The sequence below is a fragment of the Sorex fumeus genome, unplaced genomic scaffold (genome assembly GCF_029834395.1).
Source record: "Sorex fumeus unplaced genomic scaffold, SorFum_2.1 ptg000030l, whole genome shotgun sequence".
NCBI lineage: Eukaryota > Metazoa > Chordata > Mammalia > Eulipotyphla > Soricidae > Sorex > Sorex fumeus.
The window spans coordinates 293291-314437 of NW_026606087.1; the positions used below are offsets into that span (position 1 = coordinate 293291).

Here is a 21147-nt window from a genome sequence, read left to right on the forward strand (position 1 = left end):
CCTGATTGCCTTTTTTATGTGGGTTCAATGGTTCTACACTAAAAAAAGAAAGATAAGGTACTAATTACAAAGAATTACTATAATTTTTGTTCTAGCAATTCAGTGAACAATTCAAAACCTTGTAAAAATACAATTATACTTTGTAGAATGAAATATGATAATAATTTCAACTTACTCCTTCTCTGCCTCCTAAAATCCCTAAGGGACTGAGTACATCTTTTGATTCTTCCCCATTTTAATTTGTATTTCCTGAATTTTTTTCTTTTCTCAACACTTTCAATTCAGGTTTTTTGCTTTTTCAGAAATGGTGGCAACTGACCATTTCACATAATAAGCACTTGGTATATTTTATTAAGTTTTACAAAGAGAAGTCTAGAAAGAAACAATATACTGGTATAACTAAGGATTTAAAAGGGTTAGTAGCTAAGAGGAAATTTCAAGACAGAGGACAACAGTAAAATGATTTAAACACATGCAGACACTAGGTTCATTCAGGTAGAGCACATACGCATGCTTCTGATTTATGAGGTTCTAGGTTGATCCCTAACGCCATAGACAACTATAGCAACAACAAAAGTAGTACAATGGGTAGGGTGGTTGCCTTACATGTGGTCAACCTGCATTCAATCCCCAGCACCCCATATGGTATACCCCAATCTCAGCCAGGAGTGATCCCTGAATACAGATCTAGGAGTAAACCTGAACACAGTTGAGTGTGAGCACCCCTCCAAAACAAAGAGAATAACTTACAAGAAAGGTAAAAATGTGCCTTACGTGTCAATATTCACAGGTGTATTTTGAGAAAGATTATACTTTTCAACATAAGTTTACTTCCTCGTGTTTTATGATCTGGTCTCCTTGGAATAATTTATCACAGTCTTTTTAGTACCTTGTCTATAGCAAGTGGTCTAATCAGTGCTAGTTCTTTAAAAAAAAAGAAATATATATATATATGTACACATAAATTTGCAATAAACATCTGTTGAGCATTTATAGGCAATTAAAAACTAACCAGAACAAATACTCAATCAAGGCAGAAAGGCTGCTATAATGAAGCATGAGATGAAAGTTAAAAAAAAAAGTGCTCACTTTGGCAGCTCGTATGCTAATGCTGGAACAATAGAGAAGATTAGCATGGCCCTTGCACAAGATTGGTATGCATATTCATGAAATACTCCATATTTTTAAACATTGGGGGAAAAGTAAAAACTGAAACACAGTTTACTAGATGAGAGTATGTCCACGGCTAGGAGCAGATATCAATAGCTTAAAGATCTCAGACTTTCTTCTCATAGCATCTAAACATAAGGTTGAATGTTTGGGGGTTATTTGTTTTTTTTTTTTTTTACGAAAAACATCGGAACTGAGGCAGATATGTCTATTTTTTGTGCCCATGTCCAGAACTTAGGGAAGTTGTGCCTTCTCAGTAACAGAAAGTCAGTTTTCATTTGGGGAGGCCAAGCATCCAGTTACATTTGTTTCCTTTCTAACCACATTTCTGTTTCTGTTGTAGCCTGAGTTTCTGGTTGAAAGAAATTCTCAGAGAGGGAGAGAACACCCCCTGCCTTCCCCTTGCTCCCTACAACTTGATAGTGATGGTCAGAGCTTGGCAGCTTTATTGGATTACAAGGACCAGGCCCACTGTTTAAGGAGAACACAGCCAATAACCATGGAGGATGGGGTCACGGAGACAGTACAGTGGGTAGAGCACTTGTCTTGCATGTGACTGATACAGGTTCAATTCCCAGCATGCCATAAGATCCCCTGTGCCCACCAAGACTGATCCCTCAGCACAGATTTAGGAGTAAGCCCTAGCATCACTGGGCATGGCACAGAAAAAGAAAAATCACTGATCAGGAGGGCAATTATTTAGAGGCTAATTAGTACAAGGATTAAGACAGACCTTGGGTCTGGAGCGATAGTACAGCGGGTAGGACGTTTGCCTTGCATGAGGCCGACCCAAGTTCGATTCCCAGATCCCATATGGTCCCCTGAGCACCGCCAGGACTAATTCCTGAGTGCAAAGCCAGGAGTAACCCCTGTGCATTGCCAGGTGTGACCCCAAAAAGCCAAAAAAATAAAAAAGAAAAGAAAAGAAAGACAAAGTCCTTGCATGTGGCCCTCTGAGTACTGAGCATCAGGGTCCAGCCTGGGATCAAACTGGGCTGGCCAAATGCTTCGGACCAACTGCCACCAGGGTGTTTGGGATAATCCCCAGCACTGCAGGGCGCAAACAGCACCACATACATCCTTTATCCCGTGTACTGAACTTCGAGCACAGATGACCAAGGATCACAGGAAGGGGCTCCCTTGCTTGGGAGCACTGAGAACTGAACACCACCAAGCTCATCAAAAAAATTTAGATCTCTGAAACCTTTATGAAGCTACTATGTTTATCCCAGACTGTCCACTAAAAGTATTATTTACATGAGAAAATAAATATTGGGTTTAAGCTATCAATCAATCTGTTGTGGGTTTGGGGTATTTTGTTTTCTTTTGGGCTTTTATGCCACACCCAGCAGTGCTCAGGGCTTTTTCCTGGCAGGGCTCAGGGAACCATCTGTGCTGCCAGGGATCAAACTGAGTTGGCCAAGTACAGAGCAAGTACCTTAACCTCTGTATCTCTCTGGCCCCTGTTATATTTGTCTTTTTTTTTCCCTTTGGGGGAGGGGGTGAGATAAACAAATGCAATTCTCGAGTATCACTTACCTTCAAACACATAAAGAACTTTTATCTCCTTGCTACAGATGATGCAACTGCAGTCTAGAGAGGTAAGATGACTCGAGCAAAATCAAATTAGTGAGGAAGTGGGTCTTGGCATGTAGAGCAATGCTTTTCACTGAAAACTGGTGCTTAATAGGTTCTACATGAAAGAAAGGAAGATTGATTTAATATAAGCATAAGTTTAGCCCTATTGCAGTAGTAATAATACATATTTGTTATGCATTTGTTAACGGTCACGGTCCTCCCGTTGTTCATCCATTTGCTCGAGTGGGCCCAGTAACATCTCCATTGGAGACTTTGTTGTTACTGTGTTTGGCATATGAATACATCACGGGTAGCTTGCCAGGCTCTGCCGTGTGGGTGAGATACTCTCGGTACCTTGCCGGGCTCTCCGAGAGGGGCGAAGGAATCGAACTCGGGTCGGCCATGTTGGCTGCGTGCAAGGCAAACGCCCTACCGCTGTGCTATCGCTCCAGCCAGCATTTGTTAAATCTTATAAAAAGTACCAAATTTTCACATCGAAGGAAACTAAATAGCATCTTCTAGTGTGGAGGGAGAAAGAACAATTTTAAATAGAATCAAAGATTAGAACAAAGACACTGGGGCTGGAGCGAAAGCAGGGCGGGTAGGGCATGCGGCCAACCAGGGTTCGATTCCCAGCATCCCATATGGTCCCCCAGGCACTGCTAGAAGTAATTCCTGAGTGCAGAGCCAGGAGTAACCCCTGTGCATCGTAGGGTGTGACCCAAAAAGCAAAAAAATAAAAAAATTTAAATAATTAATTAAAAACATTAGAATAAAGACACTGATATTTAATGTCTTTATGACAAGCTTTATGACATCGCTCCCTTTTTAAAGAGAAAAAACTCAGATAAATTTACTTTTGAGCAAGATAGATGATGCAAAGGGCTGAGCACACGTGTTGCCTGGGTTCTATCCCTGTCCGCCACCCCACCCCACCCCACCCTGACTCTGCGAAGATAACTCTCCAAGTACAGAGACTGGAGAGAAGAGCTCTCCAGAAAAAAGACTTCATGTTTTCCCACTAAATTATTTTTGGGGGGTAAGGTGGCACACGCAGCAGTGCTTTACGGCTGCTCCCAGGGATGCTGGGGATGGGAGGGGGGGTGAGGACACCCCATATCCCACAGGCAAAGCCCATTCTCCAGCGCTGGGAGCTCACTATTCGGCCCTTCCCACTAAATTCTTAAGTGGAATTCTTAAAATCCTTAACAGGGATCTTCCTTCACTCTTGCCATCACTTTGCAAAGTTAGCCCATCCGCAGAAGGTAACAGGGAGCCCCTGGACTGCCCGCGCATGAGCAGTGAACCCCGTTTCCACCAGAGTCGACCTTCTCAGAGCCCAGCCCGGGATGTGGCTCCTCAGACATCACCTGCCAGGGTCCGGGCAACAGGGCGCCTCTTCCCTGCACACTGCCAGGCAGCATCTTCCTCTCTGAACATGCTTCTGCCTGCCGTCCTCCTTTGGGACCAACCCGGTCCCAGGTCACACTGCCGCTCCCCGACTGATCCACGCATGTGCCGCTGACCAGTGGTCCCATGGCCACAGGATGCTCAGTATCTCTCCCCGCCCCCCACTTCCCGCCCCAGCAGCACGGGAACCATCTCCCTCCTAAACAATGCCCGCCCTGAGGCTCTGCACTGGGGGGACACACCACTGAGCACCCTGCCAGGTCAGGACATCAGCTTCTGCCCAGGCTTTAGAAAGTCCAAGTTCAGCCAAGAGGTGTCGGGGTCCCTGGCAGGCTCTGGGCCAGTCTTCACGCTTCCAACTCCTCTTACCGTTCCTCACCCTGAGGCTGAGGACAGAATAGCTTTCCAGCCTGGTGGACGGGATGGTCCGGCGTCTGTGCTGGCGGTAGTGTAACCCTCATGCCTTACTCTCTAGTCTCTAGTAGGTAAAGGGATTTTCTTTTGTTTGGGGGCCACACATGGCGCTGCTCAGGACTTACTCCTGGCTCTGTGAGCAGGAGTCACTCCTGGCAGAGCTCAGGGGACCTTATGGTGTACCGAGGATTAAACCTTGGTCAGCCGCATCCAAGGAAAGTGCCCTAGTGCTCTAGTCACTGTACCATCGATCTGGCTGTGGGGAGAGGGGTCATTCCTCCTCCCCCCTTTTTTAAAAAGTTTTTTTAATTGGCTCACCGTAATAATGTTGTTTATGATTGGGTTTCAGTCATACAACATTACTATGTGCAATCCTTCACCAGTGTACATTTCCCAGGCCAATGTCCCCAGTGCCCCCCAGCGACCCTCCACACACACATTCCCAGCTTGCCTCTATGGCACTCTTTTCTCTTTCCTTTTTTTCTTTTAGGCACTGTGGTTTGCAATACTGAGAGGATATCATGTATATCACTTTATTTCCTCTCATTACCAGTTCTTATCCAGAATGATCACTTCCAACCACCACTGTCATCGTGGTCCCTTTTCTATCCTGCACCCCACCCCCACCCCAACCCTTGTGGCAAGATTCCTAGCCTGGACCAGTCCTCCTGGCTCTCATTCCTACTGTCTTTGGGTATTATCTCATGGCTTTGCTTTGTTTTGTTTTATATATATATATATATATATATATATATATCCTGCAAATCAGTACAAATCATTCTCTGTCTGTCCCTCTTTTTCTGACTCATTTCTCTGCATGGGGTTTTCTTAACAAGCCTGCTCGACTCCCCAGAGGCACCTCCAGATCTTCAGAGGCACTGGAAACAGGCCAGCAGCCATTTCCTCACCCACTCATCTTGCAACCCTTCGTCCCTCAGAGCTGGGCAGCTCCCAACCCTCCAAGAGACTCTTGTCACTGAGGGTGCAGGAGGGTGGGGTGAGATAGGGTGGCAAGACAGGCGCCGTTCCCCGGTTCTATAGTGCTGATCAGTGTAACCTTTGAAGTATCCACGAGAGAAATATATTAACCAATGTTTTATTCTCTAATTATAAACACACCAGAGTTCTCAAAGCAAAACCAAACCCAAGTTAACTGTGGGGCCCAGAGGAACAGCTCGGTGTCTTAAGACATCTTCCTTATAAGTTGATGGTCAACCACTCCAGGACCAACACGTATCCAGCACCATGCTGGCTATTCTGCCAACTCTGACCCCTAGAGTCTCAGGAATGTTCAGTTACACTGTAGCCAGGTGTGTATAAGAAGCACAACAAAGGGCGGGCAGTGCCACCACACATGCACCACTAAAGATATGCAATTACCATGTGGAGTGCAAGTCCTCACGACCACACAACTAAAGCAAGCACATGTGCAAGCCCCCAAACCAAAGGAAGGCTGTCCTCAGTGTACACTTGGGTCCAGTACGCAAGTGCCACAGCAGGATGGACAGCCCCTGGCGATCACAAATAAATCTGTCAAAGCACCACAGAAGGTGCGTGTTCAACCCCTGGTGACCGCAACAGCAATAAAAGTGGAACGTTGAATAAAATTAACTAACCCATAGCCGTAGTTTCAAAAACCAATCTCAATTATAAAGCAAAATCATCTCAAGTTCTTTTTTGAAATCCCACTACTTAATACAAGACAGTTAGATCACATGCAAACTCATCAGAAAATATCATCAATTATTTCAAGTAGTGTGACGGGAGAGAGGAAAGAAAATATTATATGTATTTCTGGGCCAAAAGATGGTTCAGCTGGCGGGGCACTTGCCTTGCTTATGGTCGACCACGTTTGGCCCCCCCAAGTCCTGCTGTCCCAAGTTGGATCTCTGGCACCCAGGTGGTCCCCTGAGCCTGGCCGGGACTGATCCCTGAGTATAGAGCCAGGAGTTAGCCCTGCGCACCACCAGGGTGGCCCAAAAACAATAACAAAAAGAGCACATATATTTTATTTCTTCCTAAAGTGTTTTAAACATAAAATTGAAGGAGGAGATTCAACAGTTACAAGTAATATATTGGAAAGGATTTTATTATGACTGTGGCTACGGCTTTTTATTAACGCAGTCAAAAATAAACAGTAGTTTCAACACTAAGTGCTCTCATTTGCTGGCAACCGGCTTGCCTCTCTGGATCTTCAATTTCTTATCTTTAAGACTGAACTCAAAACTTTTTTTTTAAGTCCTCTTCCCTTCCCCCTATTGTATATGTGCTTTCAGGGGCTCAAACTCTTTTTGGTTTTGTTTGGGAGTCTCACTCATGGTGCTCAGGGGTTACTCCTGGCTTTGCATCAGGAATCACTCCCGGCCAGGCTCAGGGGACGATATAGGTGCCAGAGATCCAACTCAGGATGGATCTTATGCAAAGCAAGGACCTTACCGACTGTACTATCTCTCTGGCCCCTCGAATGCTCTACTGGCAGAGCTTGCACACATGCTTATCAGGGGTTTTATCCTGTCTGTAGTACTCACACAGCTTTTTAGTATGCTCACCTGGGGTGAAATGCAAACAGCCCAGCTGTCAGGACTGAAATTGAAGCAAGTGGCAGCACCTGGGACTGAACTCAGCCTCATGTTTGGAAGGCAAAATTTTGCCACCAACCAGGACCTAATTAACACTTCTTTATACATCTTTTGATTAAAGACAAATATAAATAAGCACAGTGGTAGGGCATTTGCCTTATAAGCGGCCAACATGGCTGACCCAAGTTCGATTCCTCCACCCCTCTCGGAGAGCCTGGCAAGGTAACGAGAGTATCTCGCCCGCACGGCGGAGCCTGGCAAGCTACCGTGATGTATTCAATATGCCAAACACAGTAACAACAAGTCTCATGATGGAGACGTTACTGGGCCTGCTCGAGCAAATCGATGAATAAGGGGAGGACCGTGACCAATGTAACCAGCACAGAGCACGGCAATAGTAAATGCTCCTTGACATAAACGCCTGTCTTGAAAATCAAATCCCTGTTTCTTCAAGTAATGAAAATATGTTCTGTAAGTACTCAAGAGGTTTAGAACTTTTAAATGCATCTGCGAGAATTCAACCTTCATCTTTTTTTTTTTTTTAAGACTGCACTAGGCTCTCTCCTCTGACCATTGCCTCAGCCAACCTCCTGGAGCAGCGGCAGGCCAAGGAAAACAACCAAAAACAAAAAAAAAAAACCAGTAACAATCTCCTCCTCGTGACATTAAAACAGGGAATATGTGAGAGAGCCAGGTCTCTTTTTCTAAGACACTGAGTCAGGAAAGCTGGGAGGCTTCCTCCTCGTACTGTCAATATCATCATTGTAACTGAAAATGAGTGATGTGGAAAATAATGGCTTCAGAGTTTTGCAGCAGCAGCAACAAGGGCTACAGGTAACCAGCGCTCAAATCCACTTTTCCCTTTGAAAATGAGAGTCCATGGGAAAGTGGGGTGCAAAATAAAAACTTAGCTGTATGACAAACTTATTTGGACTGTAATCATTCCCTCTAAAAAACATGAGTATAGATAGGGCCTTGGGATATGGTCCTGTTGAGGGCTCAATCTCTTTGAGACCTAGGTTCAATCCCCTGCCCTGAAAACAGGCACACAAACAAAAAACGCCATCAGCTGGGGCTGGAGAAATAGTACAGTGTATAAAGGTCTTTCCTTGCACACGGCCCACCCAGGTTCCATTCCTGACACTGCAGATGGTCCCTGAAGCCCCACCAGAAGCGATCCCTGAGCACAGAGCCAGGAGTAAGCCCAGAGCCAAGAATAAGCCCGAAGCACCATGTGTAGCTCAAAAACCAAAACAACCCCCCAAAAAAGTATAGATTTAATGCCTCTGATATTCATATCTATAGAATGCAACACCAATTAAGGAAAACATTATACCACCTGTGTTAAAATTTAGTTACAATATCCTTGATAATAGATTTATGAAAAGAAGATATTGTTGTTGACCTATATCGCTCAATAAACAAATCTATCAAAATCAGTTTCATTATTTGCACACACTATTTGTCAGATAATGAAAACACGATATGTCACAAAGTTCTGCCAAAAATAAAATCAGGCAACTGCAATTTCAATTTCCATTAGGTTGCTTTCAATGTTTTAAGTTGGAGAATCTGGGCACAAGAAATGATCTCGGGTGGTTTGTTTCACACCATATGTTTCTAATAGGTTATAACGCATGGGAAATTAATGTACTTTCTGGAATCATTTGGTCAGGATTAGGACCTAACCATTAAATTCTAATCCATTTTTTTAACCACATCATGCTTCATTTTATAATTTTTGATGGAGAATCATTCACACTTTTTCTTGAATAAATTGTTTAGAATTGTTCGAAGCCTGTTTTGTGTGTGCACGCTTTATTTTATGGGCACACGGGCAGTGCCCTGAGGCTCAGGGCCACTCTGGGTGGGGCGCAGGAAGGCAAAGGTAGGGTGCTGAAGGGACCATTAGGGCTGTACCTGGAGGTGTTGGGGTAGGAGGAGTGGCACTCAGGAGATTCCTGCGGAGCCCACCCTAGGCCACTTGAACTGTCCCAGGGACCCAGGAATAGGATTTTTTAAGTCTGCAATCTAACTCCCTGTGTTAAACAAAAATTTATTTATTTTGAGGGCTTTTTTTTCTGGGGTGGGGGCGGCAGGGGGACACACCCTATGTTGTTCAAGGATTATTCCTAGCTCTGTGCTCACAAGTGATCCCTGCAGTGTTTGAGAGACCATATGTTGGTGCTGGACATTGGAACCCGGGTCAATTGCCCACAAGGTCAGAGCCTTGGTCCCTGTACTATCTCTCTGGCCCAAACATAAACTTCTCTTTTAATTTTCCCTTTCAAGAATTTGAGTTACTTAGAAATATTTTAATCTTCTGCCGTGCCAAATATAGAGTATTCGATTCTCATAAAACGAGATTATCTACATTAGGGATTATGTGCGATACAGTTTAAAACCCCATGCTTGACTCTGCTCCTACTTTAGACTCCAAACGTCTTTTGCATACCTCCATCAGCAAAAGAGTGCTTAGAAAGTAGTCATTTAAATAATTCTAAATAACACAAAATTAATTCGGTGTGTCTATCGAGATTCACCACCTATCCCCAAACAAAAGGCCACTGGGTATCGATCGTGCTGTTGCTATCCCGTAGGAGCGCCCATTATCGATGTCATTGATTAGTGCCTACAATTTTAGTGCCCACAACCCTCCTGTAAGATGATTGCCAATCAAGATTACGGAGAGCATCATCCATAGCGGTAAGCACATTTCCTCGCTGCGTTACCACAAACCAGGCAGGCACAAACCATCTTTCTCGGATCCTGAAACTGAAAGGGCTCACCCCTAAACGGTCCAGCCACTGAAGGAAAGAAAACAATACCCCAACTTTCTCCTCTCCTAAGTGTCAGGGGCTGTGGGTGGAAGGGGAGCGGCAGATGAGCAGGGCTCGCCGGCCTAGCTCCGGTAGGGGCGCGCGGGGAAGGCGTGAGTACCCGCTCAGGAATAGTGGGGTTCCCCACTCTCACTCCAGGGCACCTCCTTCACCCATCAACCTCCCCAAAGCCGCTTTGGCACCCCGCCGGCTCTCGGTCCTCTCCCCACCCCCGCCTGCTCCAAGCCCAGAAGCTGCCAGCCCCCTCCCCGCCCCCCATGGATCCCCAAAGCCAGCCCGGGTGCCCCCTGCGCGTGGAGCCCAGGAAGCAACCCCAGTCCTCATGTTCGGGCTGGAAGCCCCCCTATCGCACATACGTCTCCCCCACCCACTAGTGCGGCCCCAGCCCTCCGCCCTAGCCCGGCAGGGCAGGCAAGGGACCTGAGCCTAATCTCAGAAGCCGCCCGCACCCGCCTTCCGCCGCGCAGATGCGCACCCACCTGCCTCACCTAGCGCGCGGGGCTCCGCCTGCTGAATGCACCCAGCGCGCACCGCTCCGACTTCTCTCCTGTCCGGGCCCGCGCGCGCCCGCCTTCTCGCTGCCATGGCGACGGCCCCCGCCCCCAGGCCGCCGCTAATTGGCCGCGGGGCGTAGGACCGGGCGCTGATTGGTGAGAGACGGGTGCTGATTGGTAGGACAGAAGGGCAGGGCGTTGCGAGCTGCAGGAGGCTGAGCCAAGGGGGACGTGGCGCTCTGCGTCGCGGGCGGGGAAGCCGCGCCCCTTCCTTTCTCTAGCTTTCCTGGAGAGGCCGGTGGAGCAAGACTTGGGGTTAGGAGAGGTGGTGTAACGCCCAGACCGCTTAGATTCCGGGGTGTCTCAAACCCATTGTCGCCCACCGTGGATTTGGCCCCAGACTTCCTCTATGGGGGAGGGTCGTGCTAGAACAACCTGGGTTTGGGCTGGGCGCTGGGCCACTGGGACGTGGCGGGGCGGGGGGGTGAGGGGGAGTTAGTTCGCCTTATCTTCTCTCCCACCCCTCTGCTCACATGCCCCTTTTGTCTCCACTCTTCTCTCTCAGAAACCGAACCCCCAACCATACGTTGGAAAGATGGGGAGACTAGAAGGTGAAATGTGGCTCTTTGGGCAGCCTCGAGACGGATTGCAAAGTCGAATCTGACAAGTATCACCACTCTAACACATTAATAGAAAAGTGATTGGCACATAAGAAGTGCTCAGTAAATGTTGCTGACGAGGATTCAAGTTAATTCAGCGCTATAATTCGGGCATCAATTCTAAGACCAGCCAGCACTATTTTCTCTCGTTCATCGCTTTTGGGGGGGTTGTTTGTTTGCTGGGTGGGGGGAACACCCTCCTCCTGTGCTCAAGACTTACTCCTGGCTCTGCCCTCAGGCGTCATATGTGGTTTATGGATAGAGCCAGGGTCGTCTCTGTGCAGGGCAAGCCCCTAAACTCTAGTACATATCTGTGGCTCATCTTTTAAACACCTCTCTTCTACTTACTTTAAACTGTTGCATTCTCAGTTAAGCTCCTTTTTACTGTTCAGGAAGTGACTCTTACCCATTCCCTTTCATTCAAGATCTTGAGCTTATCTTTCTTGCCATATCCAAAGTCTCCTGAAGGTTTAAAAGCAAATATAAGGACAATAATTATGTGTAGTTAAGAGATAGACTGAAGAATAAGAGAACTAGAGAAAGGATGTTCAAGAGGTAAGAATGTCAAATTTCAATTTGTAAAATATGTGAGAAATATTTGGGTGCTGGTTATGAATGTATCATTAGTAACCAGTGTTAGTGTCAGACAGGGTGACATTGTTACATCCCCAGTGCTAGTTAGCATTAGGAATACACACAGAGAGTGTTTGTGTGCACCACATCTGATGGTGCTCAGGGTCAAATCAGAGTTGGCCATATGAAAAGCAAAACCCTATCCACTGTATAATGGTTCCAGCCCTAAAAATACATTAAAGGCAGGAATAGCTTCCACCTTTTCATTAGCTATTACCTAAAACAGGGCCAAACACGCAGTTCCTCATCCAGGCACTAAATTGGGGTAGAGACTATAAGGAGAGACCCTGAAATATTTGGTAATAATCTCCCTAAGTTTTAGTAATCCAATGGAAGAGGAGAATGGAAACTGAGAAGATTGCATTAGTCTAACAATACAACAAATGGATAATGAACACTAGCCTGGTGACTGAGATGTTGGCATTATTCCCAGCAACATTCTGAAGTGAAGGAAAAACAAAGCAAGGAAGACAGGGCAAACAGATTAAATAGCAAGATACAAGATTAGGAGAAGGAGCTGAATTAAATATTTCAGAATGTTATATGCATATAAAGCAGGCAACCATATCTCCTATACTAAAGATAGTTTTATAGTAGAGAAAAATAGGAATGTTAATAATAAACCTCCTTTGGCCTGAAGGGTTTACAAGAAAATTTGACTAAGTAGTTAAAAACCAAAACATGAGGGCCAGCAGGAAAGTACAGGAGGTAAAGCAGTTGGCTGTGTCTGCTATCACCCTGCTTCCAGTTCCCAGCACCACATATGGTTCCATGAGCACCACCAGGTGAGCACAGAACCAAATAGTCCCTGAGCACCTATAGTTGTGGACCCTATCCCCCCCCCAAAAAAAAAGAAACCAGAGATATAAGAAGTTTAACACTGAGGAATATCCTGAGTGGGAGGAAAACTGAAGAACATATTAAGGTATTGTACCAGCAGAAAAGCAAGGCTTTGGCGTGAGAACTGGTCCCAAGCCTGCCTGGATGCCTTTGCTCACTAGCATAGCTTCCTCATTGCAAATGTGAAGGCAACACTAGCTCCCATTGGAGCAGTGTGAGATTATAGTTGTAAAACAGGTAGAGCAGAGCCTCGTATATGGGAAGCACTATATTAATGTTTGCTAAAATATTGGTCTCAGTTTCTCCATCTATAACCCAAGATCATAATACTAAACTTACTAAAAAGATTTTAATGTTTATGGAGCCTGGGAGCTTACTAAAGTTCACTCAAGGCCCTGAGTTTGGTTCCCGACACTGCTGGGTATAGCCCTGGTGGTCCCCAAGCAGCACAGATTATTATGGGCACTGACCAAGCACCACCATGAGTGGCCCCTGTAAAAGTTTCATCAGGCTGGAGAGAGAGTACAGGGGGTTAGGTGCTGGTCTTGCTCACAGCCTACTCTGGTTCAATCTCTGGAACCACAAAGGGTCCCCAGTACCACTATGAGGGATTCCTGAGCACAGAGCCAGCCAGGAGTAAGTACTGAGCTCTGCAGGCTGTACCCCTGCCAACAAACAAACAAACAAAACAGTGAAATGTGAGGGCTGGGAGATAGAAGAGTTGTCAAGCATATGCCTTGCGCGAGGCTGATGTCCAACTCCACGAGATCCTCAGCCTTGCAGGGTGCAGCCTGGGATGGAGGCCCCGAGAACCGCTGGGGTGATCTGGGTAATTATGGCACCACAAAGCTCGAGCAGCACCACAACCTCAGGCTCTTGCATTGGGCCAGTGACCTGGTTGGCTGAGAATAGTCAGGAGGGCTTCTTGAGCAACACATGGGAGTCCCCCTCAAAATGGATGATATGTGTGTAGTACTAAAGAAGGAATGCTCAGTAGACCTTATGTCTTTTCTCCACTTCCCCAGCACTCAGCCTGTTATCTCTGAACACTCTCCCCCCATTCCCACTACCATCAAGGAGGTCTTGCTCAGGAGCTGTGCTGTCTGGGATCTCTGGTGCCACATTGGAGAATGACGTGTCTGATGCTCGGTCAGAGGTGTTCAAGCACCCCAACTAATGCAGTTCAAGCACCTCAGCCAGGAGTGAAGCCCCCAGCCAGCACCGTAGCTGAGGGTGCAGGCATCATGCCCAAGCATGCATGCCACCCCTGGTCAGCACAATAACAACAGGAAAAAGGAAAGGGCAGGTGGAAATACATTTGACTGTTGGAATTAATGCACAGTCTCCCCATCTCAGACAGACTCTGCCCACTGCTCAGCTGTCCACCAGCACTGCTCTCCTGGGCTATGACTCTTAACCCTCTAAGATCATTCTCCTTGTTCCTCAGATGTCCTTTCCACACATTTCAGCAAGTGGCCCTAACTCAGCTTTGTTAAAAATCTCTTTGTTTCAGTTAAGAAACTTGTTTTTAAGGGGGTATGGTGCCGCCAGCAGGTCAATCTGTACCTGTGAGGCAAGTGCATCAGCAGCCTGATGGTGCCTTCAGACTTCCAGATACCCCAAAATTGTTGCTGTGCCTTTGGCCAGACCCCAAAAACTTGGGCAAAGTTTACCAAGAAAGTAGATGGCCATAGTTAGGTATGTGGGAAACACACTCACAAACCACCTCCGGCTCAGCTATATAATTGGAGGCATGGCCTCTCTGGTTCCTGATTGAACTGCTTAATAGCCATGATCTCAGAGACTCAGAAACAAATCTCGAAACCCAGCGGCTTTTGGCAGAAATGCATCCGGTCCCTGCAGTAAGTTACCAGTGCTGGGCCAACCCAGGTGGGAATAGGTTTTGTGCCTTGGCCTGTTCCCTCTGGCGGCCTGGTGGCCGCCATCCTCCAGAGGCCACTAGACAATCAGGTTTGGGCCCGCAGTGACGAGACATGCAGGGCCTCACAGGATGGGGGTGGAGTCGGTCCTGTCCTCCCCACCCCAACGAGACCTCAAGTCATCGGCCACGAACAGCCCCTCTGGCTCCTGATCAAGCTGCTTAACAGCCATGATCCCAGAGACTCAGAAACAAATCTCAAAACCCAGCAGCTTTTGGCAGAAATGTGTCCGGACCACGCAGTAGGTTGCTGTCGCCAGGCCACCCCATGGCGGAAAGGGTGTTGTTCCTCTGCCTGCTTTCCCCTGGTGGCTCGGTGGCCGTCATCCTCCAGAGGCCATTGGACAGTCAGGTTTGGGCTCGCAGTGACGAGACATTTTGGGCCTCATGAGAGGGGGTGGAGCCAGTCCTGTCCTCCCCACCCCAACAAGACCCCAAGTCATTGCCCACGAATGGCCTTTCTGGCTCCTGATCAAGCTGCTTAATGGCCATGATCCCGGAGACTCGGGAGCAAATCTCGGAACCCAGCAGGTTTTAGCAGAAATCCCTCCAGATTTAAGTGTTAAAACTTATGAATTTCAAAATCACGCGGCCACTACTGCAGCCACGTGACATCATATGTTATTCATAACCAGCAATAGAAAACAAATTGTCTACTGCTGCCTTTTCAGCAGATCTGAGTGTTGGGGTAAAATCTCAAATAATAATGGTGGGTCTGGTGTCAAAATATTGAATGTGATCAAAGTAGAGAGAGAGTAATGTGGAAATCATCTGCCCCACAGGTAGGGAGAGGGTGTGGGATGGGGGTGTACTGGGGTTGTTGGGGGTGGAGAATGGACACTGGTGAAGGTACGGGTGTTTTATTGTATGACCGAGACTTAGACCCGAAACTGCTAAGCAGTTACCCGAAATTTTGTAACTGCTCTCATGGTGATTCAATAAATAAAATTATAAAAAATGAAAAAAAAAAAGGAAACTTGTTTTAGCAGCCATAGAGCTACTAAATGTAGACCCAAAATGCTGAGCACATTCTTTGGATCAAGAAATCCAAATTTCTTTCTGTTTTTTGGGGGGCGGGGTTCATACCCAGCGATGCTGAGGTGTTGTTCCTGGCTCTAGGATTACACCTGATGGTGCATGGGGTACCATATGAGATGCCGGGGATCGAACCCGGGTCAGCTGCATGTAAGGCAAATGTCCTACCTGAAGTACTATCACTCTAGCCCTACAAGAAGCCCAATTTTCCTCATTGTTACATGATCCCCCAAGCACTACCAGGAGAGACCCCTGTTTACAGAGTCAGGAGTAGCCCCTGAGCACCTCCAGATGTGGCCCAAAAACCACAAGAAATAAAGTAGCTAGATTTATTTTTTAAAAATATTTATTTATTTATTTTATTTATTTATTTTGCTATATATGGGGACCATATATAGCAATATTTAGGAGTTACTCCTGGCTTATGCTCAGGGATCACTTCTGGTGGGCTCAGGGGACCTTATAGAATGCTAGGAATCGAGTCTGGGTTGACCATGTGCAAGGAAAGTGATCTACCCTCTGTACTATTTCTCCAGCCTCCAAAAAAAACTAGTTTTAATGCAGTGTTTCTCAACAGCTCTGTTGGCATTTTGAGTCAACCACGTTATGTTGTGGGTGATTGTTAGGCGTTATAGGATGTTAGTGGCATCTCTCAGACCTAAATGCCAATAACACCCACCCCAGTTCTAACAAAAAATATATCCAGGCCCAGAAGAATAACACAATGACTCAGAGTGCTTGCCTCACAAGTGTATGAACACAAATTAAAATCCTCAGTGTTGGGGGATGGAGAGATTGAACAAAAAGTAAAGTAAAAAACAAAAACAAAAAAAACTGGTCAGCCTTGCATGCAACTGACCCAATCTTGACTCCTGGCAACACACATGGTTCCCTGAGGACTGCCAAAAATAGTTACTGAGTACGGTAGAGCCAGGAATAGTCCCTGAGTGCCATAGAGTGTGTCCCCCAGCCTCACCCCCTAATCTCTGTTGTCCACATGCATCAGGAATGGTCTTGACAGCGTTGCTGTCTGCCACCCCCAGCAGCTTGAGCAATTTCTGGCCATGCTATAACAAGGTGTGTGTGAATGCCACAAAGGGTTGCTACCCCAAGCATAGCACTGCCACTTAAAAAGTTGAGAGATGGTGCTCGCTTCGGCAGCACATATACTAAAATTGGAACGATACAGAGAAGATTAGCATGGCCCCTTCGCGAGGATGACACACAAATTCGTGAAGCGTTCCATATTTTTTTTTCTAAACCCCCCCGGCCGCTTATGTTTACGCGGCCGCGCGACATCTCCTTATATATACAAAGTGATCAATGGAAAGTAAATCATCCAACGTTTCTCCCTGAAAAGCAGGCTTAACTCTTTTGCAAACCACAACACTCAAAAGGAAAGAGAGAACAGAGGGGAATGCCCTGCCACAGAGGCTGGGTGGGATGGAGGGTATGGGGGGGAGGGAGGGATACTGGGATCCGTGGTGGTGGGAAATGGGCGCTGGTGGAGGGATGGGTATTCGAAATAAAAAATTAAAAAATAAATAATTTAATTTAAAAAAAAGTTGAGAGATGGGGCTGGAGCAATAGTACAGCGAGGAGGGCATTTGCCTTGCCATACTCCAGCACCTCCAGGAGTAATTCCTGAGCACACGAGCCAGGAGTAATCCCCGTGCATTGTCGAGTGAGTATCACGACCAGCAAATATATAAGGGGTGGAGGGGTGGGGGGTGGGGGCGCGGCACATACGTGATTTGTACAGCGACCCCTGGTGAGCAACACGAGTAACACAGTCATAACTTGCATGCGCCAATGAAAAGTGCAACCTCCAGGGGGCACCTGGGCAGGCTTGTCCCCAGTGAAATGACTGCAAACATTTGGGAGCACCATGACTGGGTGTGCATCGCAAATTCCAGCCAGCATCACACCTAACTTTGCAGGTACCAACCAGAAGTGTGTGCAATCCTCAGTCATCACAGTGAAGGGAAGGAGGAGAGGGGAAGGGAAAGTTAAAAAAAATTTTTTTTTAAATTTCCAGAGCAATAGCACAGCGGGTAGGGCATTTGGTTTGCACGCAGCCGACCCGGGTTTGATTCCTCTGCCCCCCTCAGAGAGCTCGGCAAGCTACCAAGAGTATCCCGCCCTCACGGCAAAGCCTGGCAAAGCTCCCCATAGAGTAATTGATATGCCAAAAACAGTAACAACCAGTCTCACAATGGAGATGTCACTGGTGCCCGCTCAAGCAATTCATGAACAATGGGAGGACAGTGCTACAGAGCTATCAAGAAATAAGATTTTCTCTAGGTGCCAACTACTCATTTAAAGCAGCAGACACTGGAGCTGGTCACAGTGGGTAAGGTGTTTGCTTTGCATGTGACTGACCTAAGTTCAATCCACAACACCTATATGCCTCTTCCCCATCATGTCCACCTGGCACCCAAGTCCACCAGGACTGATAGCTGAGGACAGAGTCAGGAGTAAGCCCTGAGCACAGTTCGGTGTAGTACCAAAAACCAATAAATGATACAGAATAAATCAGCAGACAGTAATTCCAGCTAACTCAAAATGGGGGGAAAGAATTTATTGAGAGGATCACAACATCAGACTGAGGGGGATCAAAGTTCCAGGGGTATGGGCCAGAGAGGTAACTGAGCAGGTGGGACACATGCTTTGTATGCAGGAGGAGGCCAAGATTTGACCCCTGAGACGATCAGGTCTCTGCTGAGAGCAACCCCTGAGCACCCCTGGGTGTGATCTCACCACCACCACCACCACCACCAAAGAAAATTCAAGGGGTATTCCAGTAATATAGCCCAGTGGTAAAGCACCTTGATAATCACACGATGGAGCCTTGAATTCCGTCCCTAGCACTGTAAAGTAAAATTATTTGGGAACTGGGAAGAGAGCACTCAACAGACTGAGCATATAGGAGCCCCAGACTGAGTTGTTTATCCAGGTTGTTTAACACATGGTCCTCTGAGCACCCCCAACCCAAGGGCTGAGCTGGGAATGACCCCTGAGCACCAACAGGTATTGTTCAGAAACAAGCAAAAGAGAATTTCAGGGGAAGGTCAGGGATGCTGTACAGCAGTAGAACACTTGGCTTGCACACACAAGAAAAAAACAAATTTTTAAGGGAGCAGAATGATTGATAGTACAGCAGGTTGTACATATACTTGTCTTGCATGCTGCCAGACCAGGTTCAATCCCTGGCATCCCATCTGGTCCCCTGAGCACCACCAGTGATGATCTTTGAGTGCAGAGCCAGGAGGAAGCTCTGAGCACTGCTGAGATGTTACCTCAAAAACAAAACAAAACAAAAATGTTAATATATGCTAAGTCCAGGAGTAGGAGATCTGGAATCTTCTTCCTAGATGAAGTAATCAGATTATTTTCTTCTGCAGTCAAATGTTCTAGTTTAGTTTCAAATTCTCAGTAGGAAGCCTCTAAGTTCTGTTCACAGCAGGGATGCAGTCCATACTCAGAATCATGCTAGGAAGAGGTATCGTGACTTCAGGGCAGTAGGGTCTATTTTCCTGTGACAAAAATAAGTCTGGAGGGGCTGAGAGATAGTACAGGGTTCAACTGCTGGCACCACATATGGTTCCCTGATCCCCACCAGGAGCCATTCCTGAGCAGAATTAACTCCTGAGTACCATTAGGTATGGTCCAAAACCCCATCATAAATATATAATTCTTATCTAAATAAATATGGTAACACCTACAAGGGTGATTAGAGGTCACCCCAAAAGCCTCTATCCCTCTCGGAAAGACTGGCAAGCTACTGAGAGTATTCCACCCGCACGGAAGAGCCTGGCAAGCTATCCGTTGTGTATTTGATATGCCAAAACCAGTAACTACAACTGGTCTCATTCACCTGACCCTGAAGGCTTCACCGACATGGCAGCACTGAGAAGGATGAGAAAGGAGAGGCCGACAAAATCTCAAGGCCGACCTAGGCTGCCACAACGAAGGAAGACAAAAATGATCATCTGTACTTTCAATGCACGTAGGCTAGCATCAGATGCATCCATCGAGGACCTGATGGTACAAGCGTGAATGATCAAGTACGACATCATTGGTCTGACCGAGACAAGAAGGCATGAATCTCACCATGCCGTTTTCGACACTGGAGAAGAATTGTTCCTCGGAACATGCGATAAAAGAGGTGTTGGAGGCGTCGGTGTCCTTGTCAACACAAACTTGGCCAAGAGCATTGATTCATTCGAATGCCTAACAACCCGAATCGGACGTTTACATTTGAATAGATGTGGCTCACTGCCTGCAGTTTCTTTCTTCGTTGTCTACCGCACCAACATCTCATTATGATGAAAGAGAAATCGAGAAGTTCTACATGGAGCTAGAGAAGTTCTATAAAGAAGACCACACCTTCTACAAGATCATTGTGGGTGATTTTAATGCTAAGATAGGACCGAGAAGATCAGCTGAAGAACTTCACATCGGGACCCATGGCCTAGAATGGAACGAACAGGGTGAGAGACTGTCTGAGTTCATCATGTCAACCAAGACCATTCATGGTAACTCATAGTTCCAGAAGGCAGAATCTAAACGATGGACATGGGAGTCTCCCGGTGGACGCTTCCACAATGAAATAGACCACATCATATTCAATCAACGGTTTTGCCTGACTGATGTCGCTGTTGTCCCAAAATTTCGAATGGGATCGGACCACCGTCTCCTTCGTGCAAAATTCTACTTCACAGAGAGGGGAGAAAGGGCTGCAAAGTTCAAAAAGAGAACTCCCAGAATGACCACCAACTGGGAACTCTTTGGTACTATTGCGGCAACATGGGAAGATGCCATTGTTGACAACGTTGACGAGGAATACAATTGACTGGTTCAGCACCTCCATGAATGTGCGAGGAACGCCAAGAAAGAGATAGCCACAAAAAATCGCCTATCTTCGAAAACTCTTGAGCTAATTCGCCAGCGTGGTTTGGCGCATGCCTCAGGCAACTGCAAGGTAACGTCCGAGCTCGCAAAGCAGTGCAGAGATGCGATCAAGGAAGACCTCAAAGAGCAGAAGTACTGGTAGATGCGACAGAAGCCGGAAAAAGTATTCGTAACGCCCGCCTGTCCTTCGCCAACTACAAGACCAAGATGACTGCCCTCCGACGTCCTGATGGATCTATCACATCCTCCAGAATGGCAATGGAGAAGATTATCCATGACTTCTACTCAAATCTCTTCGATAGCCATGTCCACTTGCTGACATACCAAATTCCACAGGATGGATATGTCGTTCCCAATGTTCTCCCTTCCGAAATCCGACACGCCATTTCGTCGGTAAAGAAACAAACAGCACCCGGCCCAGACAAGGTCAGACCTGAACACCTGAAGAACCTGCCATCAGTACTCATCAATACACTGGCTCGGCTCTTCACTCGCTACCTGTCTGAATGCAAGGTTCCGTCCCAATGGAAAACCAGCAGGACCGTACTACTGTTCAAGAAGGGAGACATCCATGACACTGGCAACTATCGCCCGATCTGCCTATTGTCTGTCATCTACAAGTTGTTCACTCGAGTCATCCTA

At 46.7% G+C, this 21147-nt stretch overlaps 1 protein-coding gene and 2 non-coding genes across 5 annotated transcripts in view; 2 read left to right on the forward strand and 1 right to left on the reverse strand.

Annotated features, from left to right (window-relative positions):
- Window positions 1-10588, reverse strand: part of NUCB2 (nucleobindin 2) — a 50892-nt gene extending 40304 nt beyond the window's left edge. For 2 of the 3 annotated variants that reach the window (XM_056115940.1, XM_056115942.1), the window contains exons 1-2: window positions 10471-10588; window positions 2710-2863 (exon numbers count right to left, since the gene is read on the reverse strand). In XM_056115940.1, coding sequence (XP_055971915.1) covers window positions 2710-2721 — 12 coding nt within the window. In that variant the 5' untranslated portion in view covers window positions 2722-2863; window positions 10471-10588. The remainder of the gene's footprint in view (window positions 1-2709; window positions 2864-10470) is intronic. The other variant, XM_056115941.1, reaches the window with a different exon arrangement.
- Window positions 1082-1186, forward strand: LOC130025611 (U6 spliceosomal RNA). Its single transcript, XR_008792745.1, has one exon. It is a non-coding gene; the product is annotated as a U6 spliceosomal RNA (small nuclear RNA).
- A 6148-nt stretch (window positions 10589-16736) lies between the features above and the next one.
- Window positions 16737-16843, forward strand: LOC130025589 (U6 spliceosomal RNA). The gene has a single exon (XR_008792725.1). It is a non-coding gene; the product is annotated as a U6 spliceosomal RNA (small nuclear RNA).
- The last annotated feature ends 4304 nt before the right edge of the window (window positions 16844-21147 follow it).